General features: G+C 43.1%; 1 protein-coding gene across 2 annotated transcripts in view; it reads right to left on the minus strand.

The window, feature by feature from the left end:
* The window catches only part of MTR (5-methyltetrahydrofolate-homocysteine methyltransferase), a 57763-nt gene extending 37674 nt beyond the window's left edge, over nucleotides 1-20089 (minus strand). The window contains exons 1-10 of one of the 2 annotated variants that reach the window (XM_061471197.1): nucleotides 19973-20089; nucleotides 12825-13039; nucleotides 10198-10287; nucleotides 9340-9409; nucleotides 6594-6686; nucleotides 6396-6502; nucleotides 5434-5493; nucleotides 4971-5065; nucleotides 984-1084; nucleotides 579-640 (exon numbers count right to left, since the gene is read on the minus strand). In XM_061471197.1, the coding sequence (XP_061327181.1) occupies nucleotides 579-640; nucleotides 984-1084; nucleotides 4971-5065; nucleotides 5434-5493; nucleotides 6396-6502; nucleotides 6594-6686; nucleotides 9340-9409; nucleotides 10198-10287; nucleotides 12825-13039; nucleotides 19973-20009 (930 nt within the window). In that variant the 5' untranslated portion in view covers nucleotides 20010-20089. The remainder of the gene's footprint in view (nucleotides 1-578; nucleotides 641-983; nucleotides 1085-4970; nucleotides 5066-5433; nucleotides 5494-6395; nucleotides 6503-6593; nucleotides 6687-9339; nucleotides 9410-10197; nucleotides 10288-12824; nucleotides 13040-19972) is intronic. The other variant, XM_061471196.1, reaches the window with a different exon arrangement.
* Nucleotides 20090-26865: the final 6776 nt, after the last annotated feature.

A 26865-nucleotide genomic window follows, 5' to 3' on the forward strand; every position in this document is an offset into this window, starting at 1 on the left:
CAGCAGATACTGGATTCTCACTGACATTCTGCAGCTCCAGCCACATAGCTCCGTCTTGCACAGATCAAGTGGCACGTGGAAGGACACCCTGAACCGGAACACCACCAACATCAGTGGTTCCTAGATACATAACTCAGTCAAATTCTGCCAAGTCATAAAAAAGAACTGGCTTTTTGAACAATTTCCAAATGTAAAAGTAAGAACATAGGAGTGCAAATGAGTAACATTCACAGACCAAGCTGCAGGAAAGCTACTTAATGTAGGATATGAAAGTTAAAATTAAGGTTTTCAGAGTATCCCAAGTAGTTTTTCCTAACCTGGTATCTCAAATCCCTACCATTCAGCAAATTGTCTAAACAATACAAACGATATATAGAGCCATATGGGAGGCAGGGATGGGGTGGGGTGAGAAACACACCATGCAGTGGGGAGGAGGGGAATGGACACCAAATCAAACAAAAAACTCACCACCAGCTCTCTCTCATCCAATACTATAATAAACATGCAAAAAATACAAGCAAAGAATTTTTGTCTACTACTGTGTCAGATATGACACACTCACAAGAAATACTTCATACCTTTAGATGCTTGGCAGTCACTTCTGGAGTTTCATCATAACCACCAAAAGTATTGGGAAGACCTTGAAACATAATTTTTCTAGTATTACTATTTGTTTAAAGCCCACAAGAACAGAATTAAATTCCATAAAAGACCTACTTAAAGTAGCTACACTTGTATGAGAACTAAAATACCTCATCATCTTTGCAATCATTACTCAATAGATTATTAATTATGCAAGAGCATTCTGGATTCACTGTCACAGACGTAAAAAGTTAGTTCCAGCAATTTATAATATTTTTTATCTCTTTTTAATAGTAAAACCAACCAGCTTTTCAAGCTAATTCAACTCTACTATTGTTAATGAGATAGAATGGTTTACATTTTCTCCGACTGCAGGCACAGGAACCTGTGCACCAACACACCTGCATTGGGGTAACAGATGATGTAGGCTGTTGTACATTTTCCAATTGTTTCAATGAATGGTCGCATTTCAACTGCCCCTAAAGCACAATTTAAGCCGATACTGGAAAATAAATTGTCAAAAATTATTTTGAGATAAAAACACCTTTTACATACAAAACAGATGAATGTTAGTGCTGGCAACTGCTAACTCCCACAATCATCTACAACAAAACCAACCTGAACTCCAATTTCTTTAATCATCACCATCAATACAGCAAGACTCTGCAAAAGGAGAGCTCCCAGGTGGAAGAAAAGCACAAGGGAGAAGGCAGCTTGACTGAACTGAACTGGGAACAGCAAATCAAGATTTCATTTCAAAATCCACGAGGAAAGTGGCAGCATTTTGACAGCAACTGCAGCAACATGACGGCTCTGTATTTTCCAGGTGAGAAAGAGAACAAGTGGAATGAGAATGACAGACTGGAAAGGAGACTTGTGCTATAGAAAGTAGTATGAGAAAGGTTGAAAAAGCAAGACCTGCTTCAAGCTACTAAGTCATAATGTTCTTAATTATGCCAGTCTTTGAAGAAACCAACTATATCCCCCAAAATGCCTCATGGCAGCACTAAGCTTGGCCAACTAAATCTGCTACATCTTAGTAACAAAGACAGCACTGAAGCAGAAGCATTTTTGCATGAATAAGCTTCTCAGTCAATTTAAGGTATGATTGTGCTTTCTTTCATTGAATGACAGACAGACATAAACATGATTGGTGCTTGAAATGTCTACATTGATACTAAAACGGGAAATTTCCCTCTTTCAGAAAGCATGTAAAAGATCTTTTACGTACGTTTCCTGATCTCTTTGCACCATTCTAGAAACTATCTTAGGAGGGCTGCAAAACTCAGAAGGTGCTCACAGTGCTGCTGGAAGAGGAAGATGTAAAAAAAGCTTTCTCCTTTCTTGGAATAGCAGTCTCAGAGGGGATGGCAAGCTAACCCACTGAAACAGGAATGGATAACAGCCTTATCTCCCAACTAGCTGGGATGCAGAGGCTGCCTCACAGGCAGCTAAATTAATGAATTACATGTATGCCCACGTAGTTTCCCAGAAGACAAAACCAACAAAGCCCTGCACAGGACTGGAAGCACAAAATGGTTTTTGACCTCCTTCCCTCTTTCAAGGAGCAGGCAGGGGCTTGGTAACTTCACAATTCGTAGCAGTAAATGCTTGCAGCCAGTATCACTTTTGGACAGAATGACAAATCCTTGAGATCTGAGGGCTCACAGCAACATCCAAAAGCAGGGCCTTGAATAGCACACAGTCACATACCAAGACCAAACAATACACAAACCCCTTCTTCCAATAGCTTAGTGGTGGGTTGATTTGGGTTTTTCTAGGGGCAGGTGGGCATATAAGTTTGTTTTTTTGAAGCAGCCAGCTCTACCTTTGAAGTGCTTTCTCTAATGCTTTCATACAGCCCATTCCATTTAAACAGAAAAGTTTTAAAAGAACCCTTTAATTCCCATTTCCCTATTTGGTATTTACATACATTTAAATCCTTATACAGTTCTCCTGGATGCAAACAGCATGCACAGGGAATACACAATTAATTCCAGCAACGAGGTTCTTTATTTCAAAGTGGGGCTCATCTCTCAGGATTTTCAAAGTAAAGCAAGGTAAAAATGGTTAACAAGACCATCCTTATCAGATGCAAATGTCTTTCCTACTGTTGAGTCATTCAGTTCACAAACTTTCAGCTCACACTCCCTACACCCTCTTTTTAAGCTCCTTCCTGTATTAAGCAGCTTCATCTCTCCATTCCATATTTAATACAAATCAGTCTCTGGTTCTGAATTCAAACTCATCTGTCACTCTCTTTACCTTACCTTACTGGAGAGATACTGTAAAAGCAGCCAACATACTCAGCAAACAAGCACTTCTTGATGCTCTTGCTTGACTTACAGCACAGGGATTGCTGACAAATATATCTATGAACAGAACACTCCCCAAGCATTACCTGTTTCAAAACTGCCAAGACAAACTACACACAGTCATGCACATTTCATTCCAGAAAAGTATCTTCTGTGGATGTTATCTCTCCGCAGCACTGAACAGTATCATGAAAGAAAACATTTGAGTAAAGCAAACTTAACTGTTAAAAGCTAGCAGCCTTCAATGAGATTGCTGGTACGCTGTCACTGCTGCCCTAGTGTAATAACCATCACACCCTCATCTTAAAATACCACCTCCCTCCCTTGCCCATCTCTTCACAGCAGCCATGTATCAGGTCCTGTGAAAGCTAAGCCTGCAGAGCACCCTTGGGACCAGAACAAACACCACATTAGGGCCCTAAACACTGCGTGTGTCTTCCTAATGCTACCACAAAAGAAACAATTACAGCATCCCAAATAACATGAATGGAACTCATGACACATCTGAGCACCTTTTATAGCAAGCAGCTTGCCACACATCTTTCAGCACTTACTAAGCACAGTTCACAAGTTTCTCAGTTACCTGCGTCAACCAGACGCAAAGCATACACTTTGGGAGGGAGGGAGGAGGGGCTCCAAACCAAACTGTCTTAAGGACAACACTCACGCTAAACAGAACATACAAAACCCAAATGGAAACATGTGAGCATGTATAACATGATTCCTAGGATACTACTATTAATCAGCTTTTTCACAACCCTAAAGCCACTCTGTACCAATTTGGCAAGAGAAAAAACATTAAATGCAATCTGCTCCCAGAACTAAAACCCTTCTGCCACAGTGCTGTATAGTAGCTTTTGCAGAAATGAGAAAGAGGCCCCAAGCACTCAAACCTGTAAGTTAGCTTTTATAAAATATGGTTTAATAAATTCCTGATTTCTGCTCAAGTGCCCTTCTCTTCAAAGGCAAGAGATTTATGAACAAGACTATCTGAGACACACTCATGCCAAGAATGGATGACTAGGCTGTGATGCTGAGAGAAGGAGTCAACTATCACCCTGTTCCAAGAGGCTCCATATGTTACTTCTGGAGCACCGTCTGGTCTGGGAAAGTAGAGCCTCAAGGGCAGTCAGGAAAGCCGCAAATGCAGTCTTCTGCTTTTGTATTACCAAGATGACAGATTGCATATTTTAGCTGGAATTTTGTTGTAAAAACAAACAATGGCTCATCACAATGTGCATGGTGTGCATTGCTAACAGTGAATTAAATGTCTTACACTAGAATAGTCTAGAAAAAAAACATCAATTTCCAGTGTAAGTTTTCATGTGAAGAACCAACCTGAGAGAAGAAATGGCAAAGAGGGAAGAGAAGGCAAGAAGGAGTTAGAATAGCACATAGAAGCTGAGAAGAACAGAGACACAGGGAATAGTAGTCAAATTAAAGTGCAAAACCTTGCACAGTGACCAAAATCTGCTATATTATGTGTTTTCACAGATCTTAAACTCATACTTGTTTCAACTTTTCTGCCTGGACAGAAAAGAGTGTGAGTAAATGGAGACATTAGGAGCTACCAAAACAATGCACATCCTTGAGAAAAACACCCATGGAATACATATATGCTTGTGGGAGTTCAGTAAATAAGACACTGGAATGAAATCCTATGATTTATTCTTTGAAGCAAAGCTAGAACATTCTGAGCTGGCAGTGCTTCCCTCTAAGAAAGAGAGGTAAACCTTGTGCATACCAGGAATTAGTTCCTCAACCTGAGACAGTAGGAGACAGCAGGAAACAGCAAACTACAGTTTCAGAATTTTTTTTTTAATGCTTTGACTTAATTGTTATTTCAGCAGCTGATGCAAACACAAAAGCCCGGATTATTTAGAGCAATGTTTTAAAAATTCAGTGTTCTTTGGAAACGTAATTTCTGCTAAGGGAATGACAGCAGAACACATTAGCAATACACGATTAAGTATGATCACAGTATAGCTTCCATTTAGCTGCAAGCAAGGGGGTAAAATAGATAAGAATCACAATCTACAGTTAACTTACTATGAGAAAGATACATTTCCTTACCAAAGGGGCTTATTGTGGGAAACACTGATGACAAATGCCTCTCCTGTCTGGCCTGAGAGGGTACGTCCACTCTTATCCACAATGGTTCCAGAAACCTAAATATCAGTTGAACACAGAGAAAAGAAAATAATTCAATTAACAAAAAATATTTCAACAGCTGAACTGCTAAAAGTCAAAGCAGAGCGATCTGTGCACCACTCAAAGTGCTGAGGCACAACCTAAACAGAAAAACCTGAGGGGGTGGGGAATGGAGAGAGAAAGGGAACAGGGCTGGCCTTAAAAACAAGTTATTCCTTTTGCTACAATGGAACATCAAGTGTTTTTCTTTTAAGAATAATGTGAAAAAAGTACATTTCCAAGACGTTTATTTCCTTCATTTCAAAACACTTTAACTGTCACCTTACCTAGTTTGCAAATCAAGCGTAAGTATATGTAAAATATTAAGTAAAAAATATATACTTACAAATATGGGTCGGGGGGCATACTCTTCCTCAAACAACATCTCGAGTGCAAAAAGAGCTGCCTACAGAAGAACAAGTTGCAAAATATTAATGGACATTTTGGGAACTCTTCAGTTTGTTGGGTTTTTTGTTTGTGTGGGCTTGCTTACTTACTACACTCAAGACTGTACCGTACCCTTACCCCTAAATGGATATTCCAAAACACATTCTGATAACAAGTAGAAAGGAGGTAACCAAGTAAGACCAATACTGGTCTGAAACCTAAATAACATAAGCATGTACTTCTCTCTCACATCTGCAACACAACCGCCACCTCAAACGCAGTTGCATGTGCTATTCTCAGGACACATTCACTGCCCTTGACTCTGTTTAGACATGCAGTTTGCAGAAGATTCTAACCACCACAAATTTTAACAGTAAGGACTGCAGTGACCCCTAGGAAAGCCCTGTAAACTTCCTGCCTCCTTAGTGTAAGAAAGTTGCATGTGAACACAAGCTCAGCATTATGTTAAGCCACAGGATCCTACCCAAGCCTCCAAGAAATCTGGTCAAATCTGCAAAGGACAAGTCATGCCACTGCACATGTTAATTAGCTTGTGGCAAAAGTTTTAAGAAATGCTGTGTGCATATCCAGCTAGACTTTTCCACATAAAATTGCAAGACAGTTTTAAGCCCCCAACACCTCCACCACTTGCCCTAAGCAGCTTCTGGAAATAAGAGGAGAACTAGCACAGACAGCCAGAAACATACTGACAGCACATACTACAAGACAAAGGAAAACTCTGGAATAAGTTGATTAAAAAAACATCTCCTTATATTCTACCTGTTTGCCATCAACTGAAGAGTCTTTTCATGTATTTAGTAAGCAGTACCTGATACCTCTTATAACCACTACACTGAATTTCCTTAGGTAGTACCGAAAATACTTATATTACTACGTTGGTTTTTTTTCCAGGAGCCTCACCTTGGCATTCGCTGTATCAAATATGGTTTCCACTAACAAGATATCAACTCCTCCATCCAAAAGTCCTTTGGCTTGTTCCTTATAAGCTTCGACCAGTTCATCAAACGCTGTAAAATGGGAATTATGTTAATTTCATCTGGAGGTACTTCTTTCAAGACCATCACTAAGTTAAATAATTTTATGATAAGAAACATTTACTTATGTTCCTGTAATCTGGTCTCTCCACAGATGGTGACACAGAGAGTGTCCTGTTTGTTGGACCCATGGCTCCAGCAACATATCTCCTAATTCCTAAACCAAGACAGGGGAAGAGGGGGAAGATTAAATAAAAAAGAAAAAGAAAATTATCAAGACAATTTACCTCTGGTTTTTCAATGACAGACATGTCAACGTAAAAATCCCCCAAAGACACCAAGGCATGGATATTATTCACAGATGAAGAACTACAAAACACAAAACTCCTGTCTCAAATCAAGAGTTTGATCCACACAAGATTACCCAGCACAGCTGACTTGTGTTTTAATCCTAATCAACAAGATGTTCAACGTATACATACCAGACAGAACATCTAAAAAAAGACAACCGGTTCATATAATTTTTCTTTTAAGTACCACTTCTCTCTGACACAGGAAGCTTCATTCAATTAATCTAAATGCACAACATAGAACTGTCGTGGCATTTTTCACCACATAACGTGATCTGAATATTCTGGCATGTGCTCATAAAACCCACTTTTTTAAAAGTATATTTCAAACCTTTTTGATTTGGCAAATCAAATTATAGTGCCTATGAACACTTAGTGGCTATGATACTATGAATCACATCAGTAAGGTGTTATCTGGACAGAAGCAGATGGGGCCTATAGGGATGCTGGAGATGGACTCTTCATTAGAGACTGTTGCGACAGGACAAGGGGTAATGGGTTAAAACTTAAACAGGGGAAGTTAGGTTGGATATAAGATGGAAATTCTTTCCTGTTAGGGTGGTGAGGCACTGGAATGGGTTGCCCAGGGAGGCTGTGAATGCTCCATCCCTGGCAGTGTTCAAGACCAGGTTGGACGAGGCCTTGGATGACATGATTTAGCGTAGGGTGTCCCTGCCCACGGCAGGGGGGCTGGAACTAGATGGTCTTAAGGTCCTTTCCAACCCTAACAATTCTATGATTCTATAAGCAGCAGCACTGTTCGAATCATAGAATTATAAATAGTTAGGGCCATCCAGCCAGTTCTTTATCCACCAAGTGGTACATCTGTTAAATTGATGTCTCTCCAGTTTAGAGACAACAATGTCATGCAGGACAGTGTCAAATGCTTTGCACAAGTCCAGGTAAATGACATCAACTGCTGTCCAACCCTTTTCATCAGTTCTGTAGCCCCATCATAGAAGGCTACCAAATTGGTCAGGCAGGATTTCCCCTTAGTGAAGCCATGCTGGCTGTCACCAAGCACCTTGTTGTTTTTCATGTGCCTTAGCATGCCTTCCAAGAGAATCTGCTCCAAGATTTTGCCAGGCACAGAGGTGAGACTGACTGGTCTGTAATTCCCTGGGTCATCCATTTTCCCATTCTTGAAAATGGGGGTTATTATTTCCCTTTTTCCATTTGTCAGGAACTTCACCTCACTGCCATGATTTTTCAGATATGGACAGTGGCTTAGCAACTTCATTCACCAGCTCCTTCAGGACCCACCAATGGATTTCATCAGGACCCATGCACTTGTGCACATTCAGGCTCTTAAGATGGTCTCGAACCAGTTCCTCTCCTACAGTGGGCACAAGGTCTTCATTCTCACAGTCCTTGCGTCTGCCTTCCAAGACTTGGGTTGTTTGGTCAGAGCCTTTGCCAGTGAAGACTGAGGCAAAGAAGTCATTAAGAACCTCAGCCTTCTCCAAATCCAGGGTAGCCAGTTCTCCCGAGAGCTTCCAGAGGGGACCTACTTTGTCCCTAGTCTGTCTTTTATTTGCAATGTACCTACAGATCCCCTTCCTGTTATCCTTAACATCCCTAGCCAAGTTTAATTCTAACTGGGCCTTAGCTTTCCTAACCTGGACCCTAGCTTCCCGGACAACATCCCTGTATTCTTCCCAGGCTGCCTGTCCTTGCTTCCACCTTTTATAAGCCTCTTTTTCCCTTCAAAGTTTCCTCAGGAGCTCCATATTCATCCAAGGAGGTCTCCTGGCCCTCCTGCTGCACTTTCTTCTAGTTGGGACACAACACTCCTGAGCTTGTAACAGGTCCTTGAATATCAACCAACAGTCTTGGGCTCCCCTGCCCTCTAGGGCTATATCTCATGGAACCTTACTAAGCAGGGTCCTGAAGAGGCCAAAGTCTGCTCTCTTGAAGTCCAGAGCAGTGAGCTTGCTGCTCTCTTCTCACTGTCCACTGTTAGCTTGAAATACAGTTTGAAGCTGGAATACAGAAGGAAATTACTTGTCTTTGAAAAGACAGCACTGTCTACAGCAATGTGAATGAGCTATAACCCTCTCATAAAAAGCCTTGAAGATAAAATGACTGCACATTTACAAATGACAGTCACAAACTTAAGAGCAGTTTAGTAGTTGCTGAGTAAAGTAAAAAACAATTAGGAGTAACTGGTAATCCACATTTACCTACAATCAGCTATCCCATCTCTGAAGTACAGACCTGTGCTATACAAACATAAGCAACTTACAACACATCTGGAATACATGTATCGCCTGCAGTCTAAAACAGGAAGGCACAGGATAGCTATCCCTGCAGAACACAGTAAAGGGTCAGAACCTGAAAACATGCTCAAATTAGTGCACTATGCAAAACTGCTCCTGTGCCTAAACTGAAGAGTGTGAATGTCTGTGTGTCCCTGTGAAATAAACCACCAAGCTACCCTCTATTTAGCAACTTCTCAAAGATTGTAACAAGACAATCAAAACCACAAAAGAACATGAAATTAAAACTAATATTGCTTACCTGTCTGAGCAGTTACATCATCTGCTGCTTTTCTGGCCACCTGGGCAGAGACTCTGTTTAACCGATACGCCTAGAACAATTACAAAAATTACCAAGTAACCTTTAATTCAGTAGAATATAACTCATCCTCAAAGAAACACTGCACTTGCATTCAGTAGCTCACAATACACTGAAGGCTCCCTAAGTCATACAAACACATATAAGCACTATTACAAAGCTTTAAAAGGAACAGATCTATGCATCTCAGCAACAGTTATATGGTCTCATCTCACGTATGCCCCAGCCTATAACATTTCATTCTGTAAGGCACCAGCTAAATCCTGCTGAAGTCAACAGATGCTGACAACGAGGACTTTGAGGACAAAATTAACATACTTTTCAATTCACTTTTTATTCAAGTAGCGTATTTCCAAGTATTTTCTTTCGCTTATTTCTCAAATTCTCAAACCAACAGAACACAGAATCGGTCTGACAAATGCAAGCTTGAAAGGACTTCTACATACTCAGCAAAAAAACGACACAAATAACCAAATGCTACCAAGTGTAGCATTTAGTAAATTGGAAGGACTGAAGCAAAACATTCTCTTAAACAGAACTGCAGCATTCTGTGAATATTCAAACAAAATCCAGGACAAGTTATTATTGCCTGTGTCTTCATCAACAGGGGCACACTATAACACATAGCAAGTACAATTGTCCAGAGCAGTGGAAGTGAGCTACAACACCATCACATGGCTCAAGACACAGCACACAGTCACTAAACAGAACAGCAATGTACTCTGGGACTAAGCTAATCTTGGCTGCTAAAACAGAAATCTTTATTAATATTTTAATGTATCAACAGTTCAGCATTCTTACCAAATGTTCAAGTCCATAGTCAGCTTGTGCAACTCGAGTGCTGCTGAAAGTGTTAGTTTCAATGATATCAGCACCTGACAGCAAGTATTCCTGCAAGACATGAAAGAAAAAACCTCCAAGACCTCCAGATCTGAGATATGGAATGAAAGCAACACATCTACTCTGTCTCAAAGTTGTTCAGTTGACAAAAAGTCACAAATCATCTCCTAATTCAAAGGAGATCAAACTCTGAACACCTTACTCAACAGCATAGGGTCAAAGCAACAGAAGTCTTTCACGTAAACAATTTCTGGGGTGCTTGTGTCAGCCACACTTTCTATGAACAGGGGACGTTTATAGAGTCACCTCTACCACCAAGTCCAGTACCTGTAGCACATTCTAGACTTCCGCAGAGACATGGTCAGACATAGTCCAAATGCCATCAGCAAGTGAGGGCTGCTGTAGGCAAACTCAGAAAAGGCACCAGTTAAACAGTAACAGAGAATTAGAAAATTTAAATACTCTGAAAGGAGCTGTACAGCACATGAGCATACTGGGGCAGATTATAAACTTAATGGAATTATACTTTGTGCAGATCACATTTAAACTTTAACTAATGGCCCAGATTCACAACGCAATTAAGCTTTCTGCTCCATTTTGATTGTCTAATTCCCAATGAAGTAACCTGAAATCAATGCAAGTTGAAATACTTTTTCAGATCCTAGCCTGTGGTTTTATAACCTCTATCAGTTGCCCTCCTCCCTCCCTAATTCCTCTTTATAATCATGTTAATTCTTAGATGATGCCTGCATATTCAAGAAAATTATGAGATCTGAGATGCTAGAAAGTCAAAAAAACATTAAAAATAAACCACTTGGATTTTCCTGCAAGAAGCAGATGAGCTCAGCAGCTTCAACAAGACAAAGTCTTGATCCAAACAACAGCAGAAAACAATTAGATTGCTTTAAACATGTTTTGCTGCAAACTATGCTTTCTCTCAAATCCTCCTGGATACATATGGAAACACCTACAAACAGGTATATGGAAATACACGAGGTCTTACGTGTACACTAATAACCAAGTCATGAAGTTTCTGAAAACCACCTAGACTAAAGAAAGATGTTAAATGTGTACAGCTTTATACCAGCTTTTGTTTAGTTCAAATCTATCATTTTAGCAAAAGCCCTTCAATTTTACTGTCTACCACCATAAAGAAAATAATATGCTAAAAGCAGGAAGATCATTTTTGCCTTTGAAAATACATCACCTCTCTTACCAACTTTGTCAGACAAGCTAAGGACCAATGTTTACTTTTCAAGTTACAGACACCTGTGAGATCTGACTCATTGAGCACATGAGTCAAAGGGCCATTAAGGAAAAAAAAAAAAACAAAACCCAAAACAAACAAACAACCCCCCCCCAAAAACAAACCACAACAACAAAAAAATCCCAACATCAACCATACATATAGTGGGATTACAGTTACTTTGTAGAAATATTTTAATCTATTATATCAAGTTCTGTCTGATTCTCAGAAGAAATAACAACTGGTAGCTATAAAATACCAAGTCATCACCCACAGCTCAGAAAGCACCTGACTCAAAAGGTTGCTGCAGGCATGGGGACTCAAGTCACATCACTATTGCTCTGCTAAACCTACAAAATTCAACTGTTAAACCAGCTTACCGAATTAAAACCACAGGCTATTAGAAGTTCCAAGGTTCACGACCAGTACAGCTCAACTGACAGTCTAGGGACTGAAATCTACAAATATTTCCTCATGAAATTTTTAACTCATCGTTCTTAAAATCCAAAGAATGACAGCAAGAATATAAAAATACAGACTACATAACAAGTTTCATAGACATAAGCCAATTCTGATTCTAGTCAATGAAATACAGATCTTTTAATAAATAATTGGAAAAACCCAGAACAGATGCAAAGCTCTGTTCCAACTGGTTATCTACAAGTTGCCATGCTATTCAAAAGTGCCAGTTATTACAGTAAGACCAATAAATAACTGCAACTCAAAAAAATACACAATTTAGGAAGTTGTGTTTTGAAGTCTAATTGAAGATAGAAAGATAATAAAATCTGTTTGCAAATTCCTAATGATCAACCCTAGACTGTTTTATTCTCTGAGCCACATATTAATATTCTAGGGAAAATCTGAGAATATGGAAACATATATACTCATTAGGAAGCCCACAGTCATTAACTGTGGAGAGGCCTGCTTCAGGCTGCTACATTTAACAGCTCTTTAATACACAATTATGGAAACATGCATCCAGAATTCCAGAATATGTCCTACTTAGACACATTTCAAGTGCTGGTTAAGGAGGAGAAAAAGAAAGAAAAACTAAATAAATCAGAATCTGCAACTAATAGAAATGCATCAAGGACATAAGTCAGAATGGGATTTAAAAACAACATTGCCTGGGAGACATCAGGAACCAAGACACGAATGCTGTGCTCACACAACCAGAACAGTCAAATCTGCTCATTCTTTTTCGCATGGTTACCTAGCATTCTCTTCCCTATTCCCGAAAGACTCAGGAGAGCCAGCAGCCTGTGGCATGGAAAAAGGGAGTGTACAGGCCGAATTTTCTTTCCTTCTCTTGCAAAGAGGCAGAAATCAGAACACCTACCTTGTGTATGTCACAAATTATATCAGGTTGAGTTATACTGAGAAGGTCATTATTGCCTTTCAAAGGCCTGGAATGATCTTTAAATTCATGCCCTCGGAAATCCTCTTCTGACAGGGCATGTTGCTGGATCATGGTACCCATCCCTCCATCCAGAACCATTATCCGCTCTTGCAGAATTGATTCAATTTCATCTTCCACACTTTTCTGGAGATCTGCTGTAAGAAAATAAATCCAATATTTCAGCAGCTTTGAAATTCCCTATCTACACACTCGTGCAATCTGAGCTCTTTCTATTTAAGAAACTGAATAAAATAACCAGTCCTCTACTGAAATCAAACAGTAATTGGTTTATTTCACCTACAGCTCCAATCACCTGATGTCAGGTAACAGCTGCATCTATCTAAATAAAATTAGACTCAATTGGCCCTTCACCCAAGTACAGACACTTGCACAAAAAAAAAGAGCATCAAAAGTTCACAAGGACAAACAACAAATGCTCTACATAAACCAGCCTCCAACACTGAAAAACGTTACAATTTCCACCACAGCAACAATTGAACAGCAACGCAGAGCTGGGTCTTAGTACCAGACACCATACTGTAAGTGGTACACAAATGCAAACCAGAAACTAGTGAACTTTACTGAAACAAAACAAAAAAAAACCCAACTAGCTTAACTGCCTGTACCAATTCTTCAACCAGTTAAATAATGATTTTGTACTTACAGAATCATAAAATCATAGAACAGTTAGGGTTGGAAAGGACCTTAAATATCTAGTTCCAACCCCCCTGCCATGGGCAGGGACACCTCACACTGTTATCCAAGGCTCTGTCCAACCCCGCCTTGAACACCACCAGGGATGGAGCATTCACAGCTTCCCTGGGCAGCCCATTCCAGTGCCTCACCACCCTCATAGTAAAGAACTTCTTCCTTAGAGCCAATCTAAACTTCTCCTGGTTAAGTTTTAACCCATTACTCCTTGTTCTATCACTGCAGTCTCTAATGAAGAGCCCATCCCCACCATCCTTATAGCCCCCTTTCAGATACTGCAAGGCTGCTATGAGGTCTCCACGCAACCTTCTCTTCTCCAGGATGAACAGCCCCAATTTTCTCAGCCTATCTTCATATGGGAGGTGCTCCAGTCCCCTGATCATCCTCGTGGCCCTCCTCTGGATTTGTTCCAACAGTTCCATATCCTTTTTATGTTGAGGACACCAGAACTGCACACAATACTCCAAGTAAGGTCTCACAAGAGCAGGGTAGACGGGCAGGATCACCTCCTTCAACCTGCTGGTCACTCTCCTTCTGATGCAGCCCAGGATACAGTTGACTTTCTGGGCTGCAAGTGCACACTGCCAGCTCATATTCAGTTTTTCATCAACCAACACCCCCAAGTACTTCTGTTGAGTGAGCAAACGCCACCCAGCCACCAACAGAAAATTGCTGGGCTTTGCTTTATTTTGCACAAACACAGCAAGATGTTCTTCTACTCTGCCAGAAGAAAACAAATCAGGCAAGTCACATGCTAATTATATGGTACTAGACAGGATAAGTCTAAGAATGACTGAAACAGAAACCCTATGGACATTTCAGAGCTATCATTATGAATGAAGTTGCAGAGTTATACTGCTTTAAGATCCCAAATAAAACCCATCCCAAACATCAAGCAAAAAGTCAAAATTATAAACTGAGGCATTAAAAAAGAAAAAAAAATCACCACAAAAACCCCAATTAACAAGAACAGGACCTCACTTATCTTTCACAACCATGTAGATGAACAATGTGTTACTCTTCACTTCTCTCCTTCATTCAGCTTGGGCTTAGTCAGTTTCAGTAAATCCGTTTTGCATTTTGATTAGGCACTATCATCAAAACACTTGCAAAAATGAGTAATTTCTGAAGCACAAAAATATCCTTACATCTCAATATAACTTCCAACAGTAGTACTTAAAAATCACTGTCAAAATCACTGCTAGCTGATTTGACTTTTTTTCCTTCCGTTTTCTTGCAAAGCGACTTCTTTTTTGACATCAGTATTGTTAAAAATGATTATGCTGGAAAGATCAGGCCAGGAGTAAGGTATTGCAAGGTTACATTTATACCAACACTTTGGAAAAAGACCTCTAAATCAGATGTAGTCTCAGCAATAAGAGAAGTCAAATAAAATTTGCTCTCTAACAAGTATGTAAAATTTGAAGGGAGATTAAAATACAAAAAAGCAAGCCCCTCTCATTTCAAATTGAAAGTTTTAACACCACACAGGCAGGCTCAGCAGCTTCTTATACAACAGCTTAAACCTACTAACATTAAGCCATCAAAATATTCATGAAAATAAAATCAGTCCTTGAGCTAAAGGCTGTCAGAAGCAAGACTTAAAAATTGTATCTGAAAGTATGCCTGCAATGCAGACTCCCATGGAGCATAACTTATATGCTCTGCAAGAGCTATGACCCAATGAGACATACATATTAGAGCTTGCTTTTGGTTTAATGCAGCCTCCTGACTCAACTCCTGGACTGACAGAGTTGCAGCCCAGACAGCTGAGCCAAGCCATTGGAGCTCTCATAGAACCAGTCTTCCTTTCTGCAGGTTTCTGTCCCTTTTATCTATGTGCTTCCTGACTATCTTCTCATGCACACTGGAAAGCAAACAAATATATATACTACGGGTTTAAATCCTGCACTGCAAGTAGTCTGTTTTGCCTTCTCTACAGCTTTCCTCACTGAACAGACGCTACTTCTGTGTAAGGGTTTCTGCTCATAGGAGCACAGATATCTGCCTCAAGTCTTCTCTCTTTTTCTGAAGCTTTCAAGATTTGTGCTGATTAAGTATCATCTCGAAAAGCTGCAGGGAATAAGGTGGGAATCATGAAGGTGGCCATCAGTGCCAGCGGTACAGAGACTCTAAACTTTACAAATGGATGACATAGCTCCAAGCCCACCAAGCCCCAGTTTACCTGTCCCTGTTATGGGTAACACCTGACTCTTCTTCCATTAGGAGCCTGCACTACTTGAATTTGTGCTCTGGCACACTGGCAATGAAATTTTTAAGTTGGAAACAAAGCCTGCAGACAGGTCCAAAAAGATCCCAGAAATCATAAAGGATCAATTCGGTCATGGTAACACATCTACCTGAAAGGAGGATGGAGCAAAGTGGTGGCTGGTCTTTCCTCCCAAGTAATAAGTGATTGGACAAAAGGAAATGGCCTCAAGCTCCACCAGAGGAGGTTTAGATTAGATATTAGGAAAAATTTACTCTCCGGAAGGGTAGTCAAGTATTGTAACAGGCTGCCCAAGAAAGTGGTCGAATCACCATCACTAGAAATGTCCAAAACCCATGCAGATGGGGCCCTTAAGTGACATGGTTTAGTGGTGGACTTGGCAGCCCTGGGGGATCTGTTGCACTTGATGACCTTGGAATCAATTAAGTTGAAAAAAAACTTTATGATTTATAAAGCCATACTAAAAAGTGCTGAACTCTGCCCTTGGGAGAAAAGCAGCCAGGCAGCTGGGAGTCAGCTCTGCTAAACAAGTACCATAATCTTAATTCAGCCTTCAACTCACATAATTCCCCTCTCCAGCACTGAGAGGGCACAAGAGTTTGTTATCAAATAAATGAAAAAATGTTTGGAGAAATTCCTAAACAGCAAAAAATCAGGCCAGCCTTTTGTTTGTTTGTTTTGTCTTTTGTTTACAAACCCTACTTCTACCTCTGCTCAGCCAGAAGTTGATTAAGATTTGTTTTAGGAAGATCACTGGTGAACTTTGGGAAATGGATTCCCCTCCAGAGAAAAACTGCCTCTATAGCTATAACAGAAATCATAAGAAACGGGCAGTGATAACAGGACTCAGGCCCAATTACCTTGGGTTTACACTCTACAGTAACTTAAAACATAAAGCACATTACCACAGACTGTTCTAGTTTAGCAGACCATACCAAGAGAAAACAAAACTGACCCAGCAGCAGTGGCTTAAAAGTCAGTGGGATATGGAACACAGAATAAAAAATCCTAATACCCTACTTCACTTCCCCAAGGGCTTGGGACCATGTGAACAATGGAATTACTAGTCTGGAAAGGAAAAACTATATCAGCTCCAACAACTTCTGCATCTTACAGATGTTTCCAAGTAAGTCTGCAGAGCATTCGGTGTCTCTCTGGTACAGTTATTCACCCCTACAGGCATTCTAACACTCACAGTTCTAAACTTTGTCCAACTGTAATCTCACATTTCCACAATGTGGCAACTAAACGGCTTAGGGGATAATGCAAGATGATATTTCTCCATCCCAACCCACATAAACGCTGTATGTGCATAACTGATGGGATAAACGCACCTTCTTTACAAAAAAAAAAAAAACAAGACATCGAGGCTGATGATTTGCTTAAAAAGACATTTTTTTGATGTCTGAAAAAATTCTGAAAAGGTGAAAAACCTCGGTCATTTGCCGAAGTGAGAGGCTCCGGAGGGGCCGCCTTCAACCCCGGAGCGAGGGGAAACCTCGCGTCCAGGAGCCTCAGTTCTGAGCGTCGAGAGCCACCGAGGGAGCCTCGAGCTCCCGCCAGGCCCGGCCCAGGAGCCGGCAGCGCCGCTCAGGCGAGCAGGGACGAGCAGGGGGCGGCGTCAGGAGAAACGGTCCCGCCCTGAGCGGCTAAAGCCCGCCCCAGGGAGCGCGGGAGCAGGGTGTGGTGTGGCAATTGGCGCCGGCAGCGCGAGCTGGCCGGGCTTGGGAGTTAGGGCCGGCTCTGCGGGCCCTGCTGTGGCACCAGACAAGGCCGATGAGAGGGGAGGCTGCAGCGCAGAGCTCGGGGTGCGGGAAGTGCCTGCACTGGTCTGGTGAGGGGAGGGCGCACAATGGGAAGGGCTGCACTCGGTGCGGCCTGGTGGAGGTCCTACCGCAGCAGGGGCTGAGCTGCAAGACGCTGTGGGTAGGCTGAAAGGTGTCAGGAGAGCTGGACTGCTTGCTCCAGGCCCAAACTGTGCAGGGACCACAAGCGCCCGACATAGCGCATGTAGAAAAGGAAAAGGGTGTTAATCCAGGAAGCTGGGAGCTAGTAACAACGAAATAAACACAATAAAAAAGAGGCCAATTAAAAGCAAGGGGCTTCCTCCAAGATCCGACGTCCCCATCTAAAACCGCTTTGCAGCTCTGCAGAGGGCTAACGAGGAAACGCCCACCGCACCAAGTGCACAACCTGCTGATGCAGCGGCAAAGAGGATCACTACCGGTGCCTCCCGGAAAAAGCGGCGGATCACAGTAGTAGGTGACTCGGCTTTGAAGGGCACAGAGGCACGCATTTGTCGGGCTGACCCGGTCTCGAGGGAGGTGTGTTGCCTACCAGGGGCACACATGATTGAGTGTGAGGTGTCCCTGCCCGTGGCAGGGGGGTTGGAATCAGATGGTCTTAAGGTCCTTTGCAACCCTAGCTATCCTATGATTATTTAGACACTTCTGAATTTTATTCTTAGTATAAAACAGTCTGGTATACAAGTACTTGGAAGGAAATAAAGGATTGCAAGTTGCCTCCAAAGCTTTTAATAAAGGATCAACCCAGCTGTGACAGTATTACAGTATTTTTGTCACATTAACGTGAAAGAATAGAAATTGAAGAACTACAAGGAGCTTTAGGCACTTACAGAACCCTTTACTTCCCAGATTGATCTGTCCTAATGGTCAACACAGCCACCCCACATTTGTACATTCCAATTCAGCAAACCGGCATTTCCTCCACCAGTTCCAAACACAAGTTTCTCTGTCATTGAAAAAGCTACTGTGCAGCACACTGAAATTACAAGTGTCCATCTCCCAGCATTAAACTGCTCACAACAGATTGATATGTATTACAGACAGAAGCCACAGGGAAACAAACCAGCCACCGGACCAACGTGGTCTCACTCTGTGGCATGCCCAGCCACTGGCTGAAAGGCTAGAGAGAAGTGCTTCGGTCAGCTTCCTGACAGCCTGCTCCTGAACACGGGTCCTTTGCATCACTGCCAGAGGTACACACCACCATCTACTGCCTTCTGCCTGTTCAAAAGGCTCCACAAACACCTCCGCCACACGATTTTTGCTTCCATCCAAGCAGAATTTTTCTCATTGCCACTACTTCTCAAGCTGCTGCTGAAACACCCTCCCATGTTTCCTATCTCAGCCAACCCAAACCTAGTTCTGCAGCACCAGGACAGTCACTAGCCACAGCCTGACCCTAAATATCACTGGAGAAAAGGCAGGTCAACGTCCTCTTTGCCAGAGGAACGTGGGAAACCCTCAGACCACAGAAGCTGATCATGAAGTCGGCACCCTACACAGCTCTGCAGTGAGGAGGACTGCAGGTCTGTTTAATAAACCGAGGGATGCAAGCCCAGACTGAAGTACAGGCTCAGCAACAGGCATTCCCTCAGAAATACTAAAAAGCAAGGCGTCTGAGATCTCTGCAGGTAGCAGCACCACTGAAAGCAGCCACTGCCAGCACTGTCTATTTTAAGACGCCAACAATGCCAACTTGCAGCTGATTTTATTTCTCTTCCCTTACAGCGACTTGCGTTTAACCTGCAAAAAGGCACTTTTGGCTTAGAGCCCCGGAGCGACTGGCGCACCGCCCATACCAAGCTGCAGCCTCTCACGCGGCTGGTTTTTATTTTTCCAGTTTAACTAATGTCCTCGCACCCCTCCTAGGCAGAGCGAAGCCTACTCCAAGGGACCGGCTCTGCAACTGGGCGGCCGCGGCTCCCGCAGCAAGCACCCTTATTCGCCGCCGCCGCCACCGCCGCCGGCACCACCACAGGGCGACGCGCTCACACGCCCGCCGAGCCGCCACACGCGGGTTTTACAAACGCTAACTGCTGCCAACCCCTGGCAGCGCCGCACCAGCACCGCCCCAGAGCGCGGCTGCGGCGTGTGCCCAGCGGCTGGCAAGCAGCAGGAGAGGAGGGGAGGGGAGGGACCGCGGCGCCCGCCGGCCCCACACGCCGCTCGGTAGCGCCCACCGCTCCCACAACAAGCGGCACGTGGCGGGACCCTGCCCGCCGCCGCCTGAAGCACGGAGGGATGGGACAGCGGCATCACTCGCACACGCGCACACACGCACCCGTCGCGCGCGGGCACCCACGCACCAGCTCCACCCACCCCCCGGCGCTCGCGCCCGTTACCCGGCGGGTCGGGTCCGGCCAGCCCCGTGGGCGCCATGCTGCCGAAACGTCAGCGCCGCCGCGCGAGGGAAGCACGAGCGTGCAGCGCCGCCGCGTCACCCCTTTGACGGGGGAGCTCCGCCCCGAGCGCCGCGACCGTTAGCGGCCTGAGGGGGAGCGGACAGCGGGAGGGAGGGGGGGGGGGCCGTCGGTGTGCTCCCGTCTGTCACGTGCGTTACCTCAGGGGAAGGCTGCGGGGCTCAGGGTGCTGCCCCTCAGCGCCTGGCAGCGACCTTGTAGGCCCCGGTCAGAGCAATCTGACCCGGGATGGGAGTGGCCGGAGAGCAGCGGTACCCGCTGACTTTGGGCCGACAGCCGCGGGTTGAAAACTGCCCGTAGGAGCTGGTTAGTTTTCGTTTTGCAGCCTGGGGACGGCAGCTCTTCGGGCTTTACGAGGAAAGCAAAGCCTGGCCACCTAACTCCCCTGACGTTAAATAGGGGTAGCTTTAGATGCCCCTGTAGTTACTGGGGGGTGGTTTGGTACCGGGCAGGGCTAAACAAAACGTGTTGTCACCTCGTCTAGGAGAAGTCTTTAAAATGCCGACAGCACTTCTAATGCGGTTAAAGACAAACTTAGTGTTGTGAGGAAGCGGATGTAAATACTGAGACAAGGAGGCACAAAAGTACAAAATGTAATCAGTTCTAAGTAATGTTAAGTTTGATGGCTTTGTAATGGAAAATAACTGCGGTGCTTGAAGGTAGTTGACATAGTTCCAGGGCCTCAGTACAAAAGGTGTGAGAAAAGCAGAATAGAAGGACAGGACCTGGGATGGGGAGCATCCCGGACTAGCAGATGTCTGGGATGGGGATCAACCCGGACTAGCAGATGTCCAGGATGAGAACAGTTAAACTAACTGATAAGTAGAAGGCCAGGATGACTGGTATGTCTGTAATGTTAATTAAGCTTGTTGGGAAAAGTAAACGACCCTTAAAGACCACCATCACACTTTTGTATGCATGCCGGGAACCTTTTGGAAAATGATGTAATATGCTCAGTAACCATATAAGGATGACCTGTATAGCAATTCGGGGACGCACGTTAGGAGGAGCTATCCCCCGTGTCTCCCGGCGCCGCAATAAAGAATACCTGCTTGTCAACTTGAAACTCCGTTGGCAAGTTCCTGGAGTTTTCTCCGAATCAATACACCTGGCATAAACTGGAAATCAGGCTTGCCAGCGATTTATGGATATGTGTTGATGGCATGTAAAGCTGGAACAAGTTTATAATGGAGCAAATAAATGCATAGTTTAACAGCTGAACAAAAGTAAAATATGCCTTATTTTAATGCAAGAGTTTAGCTTCTGATGATATATCCTTCCAATTTATTATCTGAGGACTCTCATTTTCAAAGAAAGAAACACTTCCCTGCTACAACTGTGAAGCAGCCTTTCTGGCATTGCACAGTGCATGGCGAATGCTTGTTTGTCAAGGGTCAGAGTAGCGCAAGGGGTTAACTGCTGCTCTCATTTACAGTGTTAATAAATCAAAAGCCTGCAATACACATGAACAGCAATGTCATTTAAACTAGTACAGCATTCAAAATATAAAAACAAGAAGCAAGTCTGTGAAATGGATTATTGACCAGCCTGTCCCGTTGTCCTTGGCTGGTTCAATATTTTAAGCAGAGTGAATACTGCAGGTGAAGATGCATTTTGCCTGGAAAATTTTTAGGGGACTCAAAATTAGTGAAAATCCTTTAGTACAGGGGATTCCTGAAAACTAAATGTTTACTCTTGATATTTCTTTTGAGATGCAAACCAGTTGGTTACAGACACTTTGAGTACAAAGCTATCTAGGAACTTTTATGATCAGCTGTTACTTTGGTCAGTGGTGGTGCAAGTATATATGAAAAATATAGCTGTATGTTCAAATAATGTATATGTCTGAATTAAATAGATAGCAGCCCAGTGTCAGTTCTAGAGGCCATGCACTGGTTTTGAATGCCAGGAGACATTGCTGGAGAGCAGACCTTGCCTGTTGGTGAGCCAGTGCAGTGGTCAGCCTGAGCTCCCACTGCAAAAATGTGCTCCAGAATTCCGGTGCAAGATAAGAAGGTCTGGAAACTTATAAACTTTAAAAGCCTAACAACGGAAGTGGAATGCGCTACACAGAAGTAAAAGTCAGGTACTGCTAGAGAGTGCTTCATTTTATCCTTCTTATACATGATTTGCAGACATAAGAGATGGGCGGTGCTTTGAGAACCGTTCATTCAGAGATTTCAGGGTGTGTATTTTTTTTTTTTTTTGCTCAACTTCTAGACAACTTCCAAGGTTTTTGTCATGCCCCATAACGCTATGAAAATTTTCTCTGTCAGCAATGCAGGTTAAAAAGCTCACTGCCTCCACAGTTGCTTTGTGGTGACAGATCTTTGTACCACAGCTCAGCACGTCCTTCTGCGTGCTGATGCAGTTGTTTGTGTAGCTGCTGCAAAGTAGGTCAGTGCGGAAAACAAAAAAAAAAAAAGGCAAGCTGAAAATTTGACGGTGCTTTTGAAAAGGATCATTTCACATATCCCATTTACTCCACAGTTTCACAACCCGTTTGAGCCAGTCTGACTGTGTGGTGCTGTGAAGTCAGTCCCAAATTCCATCCTACAACACCCTATTATCTCCATGCATTTCTTTGTGCGGGTCCTAGCCCCTGAGCACAATTATTCCTTAAAGCTGGAAGAACAGGAACAGTGGGAACAGGTCCCTGGTCCAATTTTTCTGCAGCTGAGCTGTCTCCAGGGCTGACATAGGAACAGCAGCAGGAAGAGAGGGCATCAGCTTCCTGGCCTCAGACTCTGTTTATCTGCTTGAGAGGCTGGAATTGTACAGACAACTGAGTGAGCTCAACCCAGGCAAGACGCACTCCAGAGGGTGAAAGAAAGAGGAATGAGCTGTTAAAGGTAGTGATTATTGCACCAGCTCATCCAACAAAGCGAATACCAACACAGAACTTCAGCCACACTGTTTTGCAGTGTTAAGGGGATCTGAGGTCCCTCTTCTTGGTTTAGTTTCAGTGACAACAGCACTGCACAGGGCTAAGAATCCTGGTGCGTATCCCTATGCTGAGGTTGCCATGATATACAGGGTTAACCAGTGTACAGGGGGGTTGTACAGGGGGGTTGTACAGGGGGGTTAGAGGAATCTGTTTGCTTAAACAAAAGTATTGGCTGTACCTATCATGCCTACTAAGCAGAACAAAGGCACTAACCATTGATAAGGAAAAGCAGACACCTGGTTCTATTGGCAAGGAAAAGCAGAGGCCTGATTCTACTGATTAGCAGCTATTGATAAGGAAAAGCAGACGCCTGAAGGGGGAGATGCAGGTGGTTTATGGCTGGGACACCGACCAAACCCTAAGGCCATAGGTGAAGACTAAAGGGTGAAAAGTTCAAGAAGAGGAAGACTCATTTACTTCATCTTGAAGACCCCTACCCACAGGAGGAAGACTCATTTACTTCATCTTGAGACTCCTGCCCATGACCAGAGGGGGCACTGCGCAGGCACAAAGGACCTTCTAACTCATTATAATACGAAGCGGGGATGGGACATGACTATGTATAGGCATATTGTGCAACCTTATGAATATGTGTAACTTTAGAGAATAAATGTAGAGGGAAACAACACTGAAGTACGCATGACTTTGAGGAATTATCCCCGTGCGTCTCAGAGCTGAATAAAAAGCATACCTACTTTACAACTAACGAGTTGTGGAGTCAATCCGCGCATCAGCCACACATCTACAATTTTAAGATTTTTGAACTGTTTCTATGAGAAGCACTACCACATGGTGTGTTTGCAGGAAACCTTCAAGGATTTGCAGTGTGCATGCCCTTATGCTTGAAAAATGCTTTTTCTATGTCTTACGGACTGTTGTTTTTATTTTACTAAATTAGGCTGTAGAAATACTGTTCCCTTTTATACATTTAGAGTAACACCAGGAGGAGCTTAGAATTGCTGGAGCAATGGCCTAAAGGAACGGAGAACACAAAGATGCCATCACTCTCAGGTCTGAGAAACCTGATCTTTAAACTGTTGAAAATTAGTCCTATTTAAATATCATGCAAACATCTATCATCAAGGTGAGAATCCTAACTTCTGAAGGTGGTTATAAGTGGTGCTTCAGTGAACCTAATGTCTTCTCAATTGCAACAGGATTAAACCATAAATCCGAATATCCTTCACAAGAAAAAAAAAAATCTTTAAGTCAGATCACGTTCTGGTATTTCAAGTATGTTTGAAGGTATTTTCAAACTACCACTTTCCCCAGCTCCTCTCACAGATCTTCTAAAACCAGGAAGTGTTTGAAGCAAACAAAGGACCAAGGACCTGGAATACACACCTGTGTATTCAAATGGCATATTCACGTCATGTGTGTGCAAGATGAAACACGGGGGTTAGCACAGTCTTTCAGCTTTTGGATATGTTTTAGACACCATAGCCATGAGACAGGGCCAAAGTCAAGCAAGAAAATCTTGTAGGCTAGGCAGGATGTAGCGTGCACACAGCATACATAGCAAGGAGGAAGGATTAGGGCCCGAGTTAGAAGCATCTTTGTGGCTAATGGGTGCAAGGTGCAGGGGTAGAGGTCTGATGTGTAGCTGTTGAGGGCATTTGGAGTCTGCTGGTGTTGTTACAGTCTTACCAACAGGTGGACTAGCTCAGAGATACAGACACAAGAAGTGCTTCTGTACTGTAAATGGGATCACACCTTACCTGGTAAGCACATCAGTTTGTGTTCAACACAGCTTGAGAGCTAAGAAAAATGTGTCTAATAAGAAAGACTGTAGAAATGTGTGGCGAACTTGGAGGGGTGGCCAACATGAGAAGTGCAGACATAGCCAAGTAATGCAGCCATCTGCATCCTGGTAGTGCAGACGTAGCACAACAAGGCAGAGAACAGGGACATGCACAGGTCATAGGATATGAGTGGCATTGGAGAGATTCTGCAGTGCTCCTGGGTGTCAGTCATAACTCCATTCCAGGTGCTGGACAGCCTTTATTAGTGTAGATTGCTTTCATGGAACAGCGAATTTGTTCACATATTTTACAAGGGCAGAGGAAACACTTCTGCATAAAATTCCTTGAAAGACCAGTGCCCTACTTGGCTTTCTCTGCCCTACATGTAGAAACAATCCTATATGTTATCAACTATCTGCTAGAAAAGCATGTTTTACAGGCAGTCCTCTTTCCTTTAAAGGACTTTGAGACTGCACGCTTCATTCAGTTTGTTTTAAAGTCTAACCCGATAGGCTTCAACCCTTTGTGAAAACTGCTTGTAAACAGACATAGCAGTGACTTTTTGTCTACCCTTCATAGAGGGTAAAATCACAATACTCTTTTCTTTCAGAGTGGTGTGAGCAATGCTCTCACCTCTCACGTTCAATTCATTCTAGGTAGGAGAGCAGAAACAGAAGAGCTGAGCAGGAATCTGATGAGGTCAGGAGCAAGATGACAGAGGGCATGGATTTGAGACCCAGACATGAGCTGCAAAGCAAGTTTAAGGAACCAGTTCCAGAAATATGAACCCTTCAGGAGAACTGCTTTTGCTGGAAATATTAACCGTGAAGAAAGAAAATTGTTCTCAAATCAAAACATTAAATGAAAGAAATATGCAAGGGTATAACAGTATAAACTTACCATACAGAAAAGAACCTTAATGCTGAAGGTCTTGTGTATCTTACCTGGAGTATTGTGTGCAGTTCTGGTGTCCTCAACATAAAAAGGACATGGAACTGTTGGAACAAATCCAGAGGAGGGCCACGAGGATGGTCAGGGGACTGGAGCACCTCCCATATGAAGATAGGCTGAGAAAATTGGGGCTGTTCATCCTGGAGAAGAGAAGGCTGCATGGAGATCTCATAGCAGCCTTCCAGTATCTGAAAGGGGGCCTATAAGGATGGTGGGGAGGGACTCTTCATTAGGGACTGTAGTGATAGGACAAGGAGTAATGGGTTAAAACTTAAACAGGGGAAGTTTAGATTGGCTCTAAGGAAGAAGTTCTTTACTGTGAGGGTGGTGAGGCACTGGAATGGGCTGCCCAGGGAGGTTGTGAATGCTCCACCCCTGGCAGTGTTCAAGACCAGGTTGGATGAGGCCTTGGGTGATATGATTTAGTGGGAAGTGTCCCTGCCCATGGCAGGGGGGTTGGAACTTGATGATCTAAAGGCCCTTTCCAACCCTAACCATTCTATGATTCTGTGATTCTATAAATATTTTTTAAATAAAACCAAAGGAAATAATACTTTCTTTTAATCGCTTAGTACAAATCAAGAATAACTGCATTCTGATCAAGTAGAAATAAAGTGTCTCCTTTACAAATCGAATGCAAGCAAGCCTTTAGATCCTTAAATTAGATTTAAGCTAACATCTCCAGTCAGGAACATTTAAGCTCTAAAGGACAGGTGTTGGAAGTGGGAAAAGGGCAGTCACAGAAAGAGGCTGGTGACTGGTTAAGAAAGGAAAGCAATGAGAAGAGACAGTAATGCTTGCAGGGAGATGCCACTGCTAAAGGCAGTCCTGTCTGCAGAGCAGCACTTCAACTAAATGCTACTGTTATAAAAAAGGGTATCTGAGATAGGTGTTACCATAAGGAGCTATTCCAGAGTACTTTGGCAGAATATTTACTCTGCTGTGGCTATTCCAGTTGTCCTCTGCAAATACAGCCAGCTGGGCCATCTGGGTTCTTGATCTGGCTGGAAGGAACAATGAGTCTTACAAAAAACCTGCCCAAGAAGAGGGAGAGTGGCAGGGTGGTCAGCTGGGGTCAGTCGTAGTGGGATGGTTTCAGATTTTCTTGCTGAAATAAACTGAAAAAGCCAGTTACTCAGTTTTGATGGAAGGGCTTTGCACAAGCATAATTAAAA

Source organism: Pezoporus flaviventris, unplaced genomic scaffold, assembly GCF_033815535.1.
Source record: "Pezoporus flaviventris isolate CSIRO_AGI_PZ_B2104156 unplaced genomic scaffold, CSIRO_AGI_Pfla_v1 ptg000066l, whole genome shotgun sequence".
Classification (NCBI taxonomy): Eukaryota; Metazoa; Chordata; class Aves; order Psittaciformes; family Psittacidae; genus Pezoporus; species Pezoporus flaviventris.